Source organism: Phyllopteryx taeniolatus, chromosome 12 (assembly GCF_024500385.1).
Source record: "Phyllopteryx taeniolatus isolate TA_2022b chromosome 12, UOR_Ptae_1.2, whole genome shotgun sequence".
In the NCBI taxonomy this organism is placed as follows: Eukaryota; Metazoa; Chordata; class Actinopteri; order Syngnathiformes; family Syngnathidae; genus Phyllopteryx; species Phyllopteryx taeniolatus.
Window position 1 is genome coordinate 22,344,124 of NC_084513.1, and position 11,252 is coordinate 22,355,375.

The 11,252-nt window shown below is 52.5% G+C and overlaps 1 protein-coding gene across 1 annotated transcript in view; it reads right to left on the minus strand.

The window, feature by feature from the left end:
• ccdc80 (coiled-coil domain containing 80) overlaps window positions 1-10,185 on the minus strand; it is an 18,192-nt gene extending 8,007 nt beyond the window's left edge. Inside the window, exons 1-5 of the mRNA XM_061793583.1 lie at window positions 9,093-10,185; window positions 7,497-7,694; window positions 7,046-7,416; window positions 5,732-6,067; window positions 4,368-4,524 (exon numbers count right to left, since the gene is read on the minus strand). Coding sequence (XP_061649567.1) covers window positions 4,368-4,524; window positions 5,732-6,067; window positions 7,046-7,416; window positions 7,497-7,694; window positions 9,093-9,660 — 1,630 coding nt within the window. The 5' untranslated portion in view covers window positions 9,661-10,185. The remainder of the gene's footprint in view (window positions 1-4,367; window positions 4,525-5,731; window positions 6,068-7,045; window positions 7,417-7,496; window positions 7,695-9,092) is intronic.
• Window positions 10,186-11,252: the final 1,067 nt, after the last annotated feature.

The following is an 11,252-nucleotide window of genomic DNA, read 5'->3' on the forward strand; positions in this document are numbered from 1 at the left end:
ACTGAGCACGAGGTTAGCGAACAGGAAACGACCGCTACGCAGTCGGAAGCTATTTGAACGTCAGTAACTGAAGCAATTGGAATTGTTTAAGTAGGTTTGGAGTCTCAAGAAAACCTTTTGGAGTCGTTCAAGGCAACCGAATGAAACCACATGTACTTTGTTTGGCTAAATCATTGCAGGTCTTACGATGAATACTAACCCTATAGCAATGTCCAAACAGCAGAGGTTTTGCTAATATCGTATAAATGTGTCGGTCAGGCCAAGTTTGACATTTGTCACGATTTGTTGTCGTCGACTTGGTTTGGATTCGATTTAGTGGGTTTCATGTTTTGCCGAGTTTTCCCGTGTCCCGTGTTCATGTCTCGTCTGCCGCTTTGGTTTTCGCGTGCACCTGGTCTCGTCAGCCGGTCGGCTCCCTCCGGCCACTGGCGCCTTGTCCGGGTGTGTGTGCCTCGTTGTCACGTCAATTTGTTTGTATTTAGTCCCGTGGGTTTGCTCGGGCTGTGTCAGATCATTGTTGCCGCCGTCGCCGCGTTTCCCTCGTCATGTTATGTTTTCTGTTGTGATGGGTTTATCCCTCGTGTTTCTTTGTGACTTTGAGACTTGGTTCATTTGGTATTTCGATTTTTCCATGTGCCTTGTTCGGCCTCTTTTACTTGGAAAACTATGAAATGTTGTTTTTTTTAATACAACATGAGCTTGTAATGTTGCTCAGACGCTTGTTCAAGCGCAAGCATTGTTCCACTCCACATGAGCGCGCCCCGAGAGAGATCAGGTGTGCCGAATGAATCTTGATTTGAACCACAAAAGGCTGGGAAAATCTGTCTCAAGCTACCGGAGGCAATTCCGGCCTGGCTGAAGTGCCGCTACATTTGAATACATTTCAAACTGAAATACATCTTAATATCGTTAATAGGTTTCAGTTCGTAGTGTCGGTTTGTCGTTTTGGAACAAAGTTGATCTGATTTGAGACCAGACAAAATATTCTTCCAAGCGTTCCGTCGACGGTCATCTTCATCCGCCAGGAAAGGGAGGCACTCAAAGAAGCGCTTGTTTGTACACACTCGCTTTTTTTCCAAGTGGAAAAACAGCGTGTCCCGCGGGCGGGTGACATCACCTTCCAGCTTTTCAACCCAAAATTCCATGCGGGTGAAACCTCATCTTGCGGTGGGAAGTTTGACAAAGTCACACACTAACCCAGGCTTAGAAAATGTCTCCAAATGTAAGCGAGGAAAAGCTGCCCGTGCTTTAGTGTGCGAAGACGACTTCCAGGCAAACGTGGTACGGTTGTCTCCAGTGTCGTGCGGCGGTGGATCAGGCCATTTGTCTCTATTGAATAACAACCGATCTTTAAGATTTGGGGTCGCACCAAATCTCTTTGAAATCAGCTCAGAAATCCCTTCATCTTCATTCCAAAGTTGTAATTTGTTTTGCAACATGGTGAGTTATGTCCATGTTGAAAATGTGAGCTAGGTGTCCAATTCCTGATACAAAGTAAAAGGACTTTCTGTCTTCGACCAACACAGAAGAAGACACCAGATGACTTCAGAAGTCACGTTTTTGGAAGCGCCATTATTCCCTTCTCGAATACCGAAGCGCAACGCAACCCATTTCAAATGTTAGAATTTACCAATTGGATCATGAGTTAGGGTTGGGTTGTGTATTACTGAAGTTACAAAGCAAGTCAATATTTGATGGATTTCTTTTTGGTCCCGTTCGGCTGTGAGGTCAAGCAGAATGGAAAATCTGCATCCCTTTTATGCCCGAGCGGTTTTACTGTGTCACAGTGGAGTTTTGAAGCTCCCGCTGTGGTTTCTTGGTATTGGAATTGAAGTTTATTGAGAATCGGAGTCGATCAGTCGAAGAGAACAAGGTTTCGAGAAGGGAGAGAGAAACAAAGACAAAAGACAAAGCACCAATTGTAAACAGGCTGAGCGAAGTAAATCACTACATTATCTCCAACAATGCAACATTCAATACGAGTGTTGCATGGGGCTGTCGTGCTCCACCCTGGGAGGGAAGGACAGGACGAGATGGAACAGGACAAGAACCATGCAGGACAAGGGTCGTGAACCCGGCTGGACAACTGAAGTGCGGTGGCCTTAATTATGTAAATTATAAAAGTGCACAGGACGTGAGTATACGTGAGGGGATATGCAAGCGATTTGCATATTCATGAATTCTTTGTCGCGGTAAGTGCGTGACCCCACACCCGGTGAAAGAGTCCTAGGGCTGTGTGCCTGCGGACACGTGCAAGTGAATCGATACCGTTTTACATGCACCTAAGACTGACAGAAGGGTCCTGTAATTGCTGTGGCCGCACCGCGGCGGCTGAGGACCCCACCCGATCAATCGAGGGGCGGGATCGTCCACCCGAGAGCGGCCCGGCGGACGGGACGCGTCCCACTCCGAGGGACCCGGGGCGGGGGCCACAGGGATCCAATGCCACCCCCCCCCCCCCCCCCAGCCACCGCCACCCCACCCCACCCTCCACTCCCAGGAGAGCCAGAGGCCCCCCACAACCAGCAGGGCCCGCGATGCAGCCGGTCCCCGCCTAGCCCGAGGGCGGGAGAGTGTCCCTTGTTTGTTGGAAAGGAGGGCGGATGGGGGCACCCGACAAGGGAACGATAAGGGGGGGGGGGACCCAAGGAGCAGCCGCGGGCCATGAGAGGTCAGCCCCAACACCAAGCAGGGCTGCCAGGCACTACTGCCTAACAGGCAACCCCCCCCCCCCCCACACACACACACACACACACATGACCCACTGCCCCCCAGAGATGGGTGTATGTGGTGCATTAAAACAAGGGAGTGTGTGTGATGCATTGAAAATGCAGGGGGGCAGGAAGGGAAACAACACAGAGGAAGAGGCGACCGCAGCGGGACGCGAGGAACGGAGAGAAGATAAGGAAGCAGGCCCGAGGAGCGACAGGGGGGCCCCGCCGCCCCCACCGGCAGCCAGAGCGGGGGACCCAGGCGGGCGCCAGCCGGCGAGTCACCATCACGCCACCATTACTCCCCAGGAGGTCGCCCGCCCCAGCAGTCGAGATCGGGAGTGAGAAAAAGCAAACCCGGAGAGAAGAGGAGAAGATCCCCACAGCGTGCATGTGTCTCTTCACCATGCAAACCCATCTCAAATGTGTGAAAAGAAAAAGAAATCAATAGAATCATAATAAAACCTCGACAACAAAGAATATAGAATTCCATGGTTTACTTTCACACTCGTGAAAATAGTCTCGCTATTGCCAAATGTCAGATGGCAATTCCTTTTCCTCCGGCAAAGGAATCAAGAGTGGAGATTTAGCACGTTGCGGAAAGGTGACCCGCTATCTACGTGTATGCGGCATTGATTTTTTTCCTTCTCCTGATATTTGATATTACGCAATATATTCTATGATGAGATTTAGCCACCGATTGATGTGAATAGCTTGTTTGTTTTTCCAGTTTAATAGAATTGTTTTCTTAGCGGTAGCTAACAAGTGACAAGTCATGATTGTGAATATTTATGAGGGAGGTTAAAGTAGACTGAAGTAAAAATAAAAACCTGATCCAGGTAAATATTGTAGCCACATAAACATCAAAGGAAAACCTTTTTGAAACGCTTCATGAGCGTGACTTCTCCTCACGCGCGGGGGGTCGCGGGGGCGCCGGAGCCCATCGCGGGGTACGCCCTCAACTGCTTGCCGGCCAATGGCAGGGCACATACGAACAAACAAACAAACAACCATTCGCACTCACAGTCACAGTCACAGTCACGCCTACGGGCAATTTAGAGTCTTCATGCGTGTTTTGGGGAAAAGCCACGCAGGCAACGGGGAGAACGTGCAAACTCCACACAGGCGGGGCCGGGGATCGAACCCGGGTCCTCGGAACTGTGAGGCCGACGTACTAACCGGTTGTCCGCCATGATCAATTCCTCAATTATTCAATCAGTTTGTTATTTGATCATAACAAGGACACCGCTCAAATATTTGATATTAGCAAATATTATAAGCCAACTCTGGCATTTGGCCAGTCGAGAAAAAGTGTTCGTGATGTGGCAACGAGCAACGAAAAGCGTGCGTCTCCAAACGTTGCCGTCTGTGCTTCCCCTCATCCGAATTTCATGCCCGTTTGACTCGAGATTTCTTTCATTTTGTTAAAATGCATAAAATGACATGACATTTTGGCGGTGCGGGCTTTTTGTCGGACAGGGACGGTGCGGAAGTGCTTGTACATTCGAATGACCTCCTGAAAGTGCAGCAAAGTTACAGTCCCCACCCACAAATCTGGAAAACATTCGCCGAGCGGACTCGTGTGACGCGACGACGGCTGTCGCCGCGCAAAAGTGTCGGGAAGCCTTTTTTGCGCGTAGTTTGTCCGCCGCTTACCCAACTGGTAGTGATCGATTTTCACGGTGGAGTTGACGAGCGAGCCGAAGATGGAGATGATGGAGACTTTCCGGATGGCCATCTCGCACACCGACTCCAAGTACTCGTCCCTCTGCTGGGCGTACATCTTGTTCTCCTCGCTGGGTGATGTCACCAGCTGGGGGGGGGGGGGTAGAAAGAAGGAGGGGGGTGCGGCGGGTTGGGAGGTCATCCGTAGAGGTCGCACGCCGCAGCGTTGCTGTTTACGTGAACTTGCGAGTGGAGGATGGGCCGTTTTCCGCCTGTGCGATAACAATCAAAACAGAGCCGCGCAAAAAAGACGAAAACAAAAATCGTGTGATGACTGCGCTTTTAAGCAAAGTGCGCTTTTGTAAAACTACGGCCAAAACGGATTCTTTCATCGGAAAGAATTCTCTCGACTGCGTGGGATCGATTGTTGATCGATTTGTTGCATTTTGAAGCGATCGATGCAAAACGGACGCCGGCGGCAGCAGAGGTGCCGTTTGTCGCTCGGCGCTCAAGTTTGCCGTCCGAAGACGAACGACGTAGCGTTAAACGGCAGCAAGTGGAGTCACGCCGCTCCGGCGGCATTATTCCGCTCGATACGACGCGGGAGTTCAGAACATCCTGTTTCAATTCCAACCGGTTATGGCCGTCACCGGTTGGAATTGAGGCCTGTGCCTTTTCAACCCAATGCGAAAATCTCTTCGGTGTTTCCATGAAGTCGAAGTAAAAGATATTCCAACTCGCCCCGAAATGGGAGAATTGATTTCCGTCCTCTACAAACACTTCGCTAAACGTGTTCATTTTCAGCGTTTGCGTTTTCCTACGCTGTCAAAGGTTAGCGATGAGCCGTTGCGACATATTGGATCCTTTCCAGCCTTTGGAGAAAGAGCAACAGCGCTCTTTCTCTTTCTCTTTCTCTTTCTCATCCCACTCGAAAAAAACGTGACATTTGCCCCAATTTCATTTGGATTCTGTTCAGAAAAATGTGATGTTTTCTTCAATGTTGAGGTTTTTTTCCCCCTCACATCACTCAAACTAGTTTCATTTGAGAGGACCTTTCTGTTTTATATTCAACACAACACAATATCATGAATGCTTGGAGGGCATTTTTTCCCCCTATCTTTATTGCCGAGCTGTAATATGCCGCAGGATCGGTACGAACGCCTGACAGGTGGCTCTTAGCTCGAGGGACGTGAGATTTACGTGGGCTCCGACCGATGACCGCAATCTTTCCGTCTGCACTCGCGCAGATATTGCGATGTGGTGGCGCTTTTGGAGGGGAAGGGGTTCATCGGATCCAGATGCGGGCGGCGTGGGCTTTTAAAGCGAACGACGACGCACGCGAAGATTTGGCTTACCAGCAGTCGCCTGCGGTTCTCAAAGTAGTCCAAGAAGGAGGAGAGCGACCCCCTGGGCTTCTCGCCGGGCTCGGGGAAGTAGTCGTCCTTCTCCGGGAACTCGGGCGGCTTCTTTGCGTTCTTCTTGCCGCCGCTCTTGCCCTCTCTGCCGGCCTTTCCGCCCCTCCTCTCCGCCTTCTTGGCCGCCTTTTCGTTCTTCTTCTTCTTCTTCTTCTTGTCGTGCTTGGCCTTCGCCTTCCCGGTGGGACCGACGCGGGCGAAGCCGTCGGCCTCCTCGGGATCGGCGACCGCGGGCTCGCCCGTCTCGTACTTATCCTCGTACTCGTTTGTCGGCATCTGCGCGGATATAGTTGGTCAATAACAGCGATCGACGAGCCGCCCGCCGTTGAAATCCGTCTTTCCGGATCGAGTCGCCGTCTAGCCAAGATCTTCTCCGTGCGTTCGACACGACCCAGTTCAAACAAAAAACTGTGCGGAACTAAGACCTGGGACTTGCAACCGCTTTTAGCTCGGATTATACAGTTTGTCATCTCAAACAAACAGGCTTCTTGTTGCGACAAAGAAAAACAAAAACCCGAAAGTTGCGCTGGCGGAGCGTGTGCCGGTTTCACCGACGACTTCACGAAACGCAAAAGGGAAGAACGAACTCGAGCCGTTTTTTCGGACCTAATGCTTTGCGTGTGTGCCTCACGGTTCGGAGGTTCGTGGGTTCAAAAGCCGCCCTTTCGGTCTGCTGTTTCTTTTCTTCCTCCTACTTTGCAAAAACAAGAAAGTTGCCTTCACTGACGAGGAACAAATTGCCCGTCGATGGAAACGAGAGCGCGAGCGGTCGTTTGCTTCGGCGTGCCGGCGCCCCCATGCAAACCCGGATCGAAGGACGCGTGAGCTAACGAGCGAGTCCGCGACCCAAACGCACGATTAGCAAAAAGAAATCCATCATCGGTTTTTGACCGCAAATATGCATGGGAATACGTACAGTACTGTAGGAGGCCTACGCGTTCGTCACAGCCAAGGCGGAGGTTGTATTCCTATAAAGCAAATGTATTATTCGAAGCCAATGTAACATCGTGCGCAATTTGAACATCGGAAATGAAAACATTCCATTGAAATGTCCCGAAATGAAGAATGCAAATGCATTCAACTTCTACTTTTTATACTCCCACTGAAATGTTGAAATGTACTAAACAGATGGATTTACTCGTACTGGATTTCAAAAACAAAAACAAAGAAAAACCACATCTTAGCTTAAGTTTTCCCGCCTGCCCCGCTTGGAAAATCGGTTGTTTAGCGAAAGCACGACAAAATAGCCCTCACCTTCTCCGCTCCGTTCTTTTTCCCGGCGGGCCTGATCTTGGGCGGTTTCCGCGTGGCGGGCGCCAGCTCGCGGACGCGCCCGCCGCGGCGGTCGTCGTCGGCGCGCTCGTGTCCGGACGGCGTGGTTTTTGCCGAGTCCCGCTCCCTCTCCCTTTGGTCGTAGTAATACGGCTCCGCTGTGGATCCGGGGGCGGGGAGCGGCACGGCCCGGGCGCGGGCTTCGGTCGGCGTCGGGGCGGCGGCGCTTCGTCCGGCGGTTGTCGCGGCGGTCGAGGTCGTCGGCGGCCGAGTAGTGGTCGCAGATGTCGTCGTCGTCGTCGTCGTCGTCGTCGTGGTGGGTTTTCTCAGGATTTTCTTTGCCGGTGCGCTCGCTGTCCGCAGCCGAGTGGCACAAATGGACATCGCCTGAAAATGCGCAATCTCCGGCTCCTGATTTGAACACGCGTCTTACCGGTAAGCGCGCCCTCCTCCACTTGCCCCTCGACGCCGGCTCCTTTGCACTTCTGGACGAACCCTCTTTGGCGAATCTTCTCCAGCTTCCTCACGGGCGACCGATCGATGACCTCGTACATGGCCTCCAGCCTCACGGGGTACGGGTACCTCTCCTCCACCTGCAGCGTCTTCTTCAGCAGCACCATCCCGAACTTGCCTGCGCAATAGAATGGACGGCGGAAGTGCCAAAACTAACTCTCCCCTGACCCTGATGTGCCTGCTCTCGTAGACGTCAAAGATTCTTTCCATCGTTTGGAGAACCTTGTTCTTCAAACACCGAAGACAATAACGCCTTTACAGCGGCGGGCGCGTCCCAACCCGCATTTTCCTAGCGTTGCGGGAGGGCTAGTTAGGGCGCGCTAGCCGCTTCAGTACAGTAACAAAGTATTCGTACTTGATGACTCGGCGCCATCGGCAAAAGCGCTAAAAGTAGTTGAGGTCGCGGTCGCGGACCCGGTCCCGCTGCCGATCGGCAAATCGCGAGGTTGCCGCAAAATCGCCGTAAAGCGCTATTTGCCTCCGAATGAAGCTCCTCAAGTCACTGCAACGTAGTTCCTTGGAAGCGAGATGCCACAAGATGCGCCAAAGCACCACTGTTATCTAAACCGGAGTGTTGCGAGCCACGTGCGAGCGTCAGAAATGGATTTACTCGCGGCCTCTTTGTCCGACTATCTATGGCGGCGACGTACGGTGACAGGCTCTCCCGCTAGCCGGAACGAACCCGCGTGCGCGTCCACTTTTTCTTTGGCGGTGTGCCGTGAGATTTGTTTGAATGTTTGCCTTGGCTAAAAGTTGGGGAAGGCTGCCTCTCGATGAATCAGGATCAGGATCAGGATCAGAATCAGAATCCTCTTTATTTGCCAAGTATGTCCAAAAAAAAGCACGCGAGGAATTTGTCGGAGCCGCTCGAGTACGACGACAGACGGTCGATTGACAGAGAACGCTTTGGAGACATAAAAAAAAACAGTCACTGAGCAGTAAAGGGTTGCGAGTTGTCTGGTAATGCCGCTACATTATTTGGATTTACTTTACTTTGACTTTTTTCTGGCAATTGTGCCAAAAGATGCAGAGTCCTCTAGCGCTCAGAGCCGTCCGAACGACTAATCTCGAAATAGTCCGGCGCAACGAGCGTCGTGCGAAGGGCGCCGAGTGGATGCGCTTTAAAGGGACGAGTAGCGCGATCATCTGGGACGGCGTCGATTGTGCAAATGTTGCAGATACTCCTCGATCAGCGTGCAAGTGGTGCAGATGCTACTTTGGCACATGAGCGGCCACTATTGGTCAACAGCAGATATGCGAATGGTGCAGCGCGGCGAGACGACTACAGCGAGCGCACCGGTAATCTAGAATCGGCCCCCGCGGAAATGCGACAGCGAACTCAGACAAAAGAAATTGGCAGCATGTTGCAATGGAGTTGGCGGTTCGCCGTTTAAGAAGTCGATGGCAAAAGAGGGACGAAGCCGTCGGAATGCCTGCTCGTTCGAGTTGGCGTGAAGCTCCTCAATTCCCTCCGACCAAAATGGTGCGTTTCCGCCCGGAAGATGCGAACGCGTACCTTTCTCCAGCTTGAGGAAGCTCATGAGTTTGGGGACGAGGGCGGCGTCCAGCGGCTCTTCCGCGACTTTGCCCTCGCGGCTGATCCTGCGCACCTTGCCGCCCGTCTCGCCCTCCCGGTGGAACATGACGATCTGCTGGACGTGCCTCTCGGCCAGCTCGCAGTACACGTCGGCTTTCAGCAGGGACATCATCAGCCGGTAGTAGGCGTCGGAGTCGCCGGGCGCCGAGATCACCAGGACTCGCTTCTTCCCCGCAAAAGCGGCCAGCGGGTTGGGCGAGCCGGCGGCGCCGGGCGCCCGCGTCACCCCGGCCCTCGCTCGGAGGGCGCCCTCGCCCTCGCCCCGCGGCGTCCCCGCCCGGGGGCGCACCCCGAGCCCCCTCCTGCCCCGCGCCCCCCCCTCGTAGCCCCGCACGGATATGGCCGAGCCGAATCCGGGGCGCAGCTGCGCGCGCGCGCGCGGGCGCCCGTCCGCCTCGCCGGCCCACGTCGGCAGACACGCGAGCGCCAACGCCAAAGCCAACGCCAACGCCGACGTCGGCGTTGCGAGCCGCCACATTGCGCACATCACAACGCGGCGCCTTCACAGCATTCGGAGGACAACCGGCATCCGGCGGAGACCTTCTCACGGCGCGCCGCTGCTGAAAAAATTCGGCTCGTCAGAATGCCGTCGGCGGTGCTCCACGTCATCGGCGGCACGAACGCAAACGCATCGGAACCGGTCGCAGAGCCACGCGGCGGTTGCGGGCCGCCTCGCGTCTCCGAGACTTGACGGCGGCCAATTTCTCCTTCCAGCCGAGTGGGAGGAATTCGACGTCGCCTTTCAACCTCCTGAGAAGTCCAAGTCAAACTGCGAAAGCGAGCACAGCCGACTGGACGTCCTCCCCCCATCGCCAGTCTCAAGTTCCTCCTTTTTCAACGCCCAGAAATGCTTTCTCTTCCCCTTTTTCACTCGCCCCTTCTCCGATATTTCCGATCATTCCAACAAAACGGATCGATTGATTGATCGCACTATCGAACGAACATACAGACGTGAAAGATGACATTAGGATGCAAAGTGAAAGGTTTCCAAAAGATCAACAGAGCCATTGTTCTTTGCATACTTTGCATGTTGAAAGAAAGTAGGAACAAGCAGGATCGAGTCTGAGCGAGTCAGAAATACTTTGACTTCTGTCCCGTTCACAAGATAACAAGCGATCCGCGTAGTGTCCCCCCCCAAAAAAGAAGCACACGGATAATCTTGTAGTTGATAATCATATGGTTAAGTTCAACAAATAGACTTACACGTGGACACAAGCATATATATATATATATATACACACACACAACCCCAATTCCAATGAAGTCGGGACGTTGTGTTAAACATCAATAAAAACACAACACAATGATTTGCAAATCATGTTTAATTGAATACACTACAAAGACAATATATTTCATGTTCAAACTGATCAACTTGATTGTTTTGAGCAAAAAATCCTGAACTTGGAATTTGATGGCTGCAACACGTTCTAAAAAAAAGCCGGGACAGGACAAGCTCACGTTTCCCACTGTGTTTACATCACCTTTTCTTTTGACAACATTCAATAAACGTTTGGGAACTGAGGACGCGCATCGTTGAAGCTTTGTACGTGGAATTCTTTCCCATTCTCGCTCGATGTACAGCTTCAGCCGTTCAACAGTCCGGGGTCTCCGTTGTCGTATTTTACGCTTCATAATGCGCCACGCATTTCCAATGGGAGACCGGCCTGGACTGCAGGCAGGCCGGTCTAGTACCCGCATTTTTTTACTACGAAGCCACGCTGTTGTAACGCGTTTGGCATTGTCTTGCTGAAATAAGCAGGGGCGTCCGTGAAAAAGACGTCGCTTGGATGGCAGCATATGTTTCTCCAAAACCCGTATGTACCTTTCAGCATGAATGGTGCCTTCACAGATGTGTAAGTGACCCATGCCATTGGCACTAACACAGCCCCATACCATCACAGATGCTGGCTTTTGAACTTGGCGTCCATAACAGTCCGGATGGTTCTTTTCCTCTTTGGCCCGGAGGACACGACGTCCACAATTTCCCAAAATAATTTGAAATGCGGACTCGTCAGACCACAGAATGCGTTTCAGTCCATCTTAGACGAGCTCGGGCCCAGAGAAGCCGGCGGCGTTTCT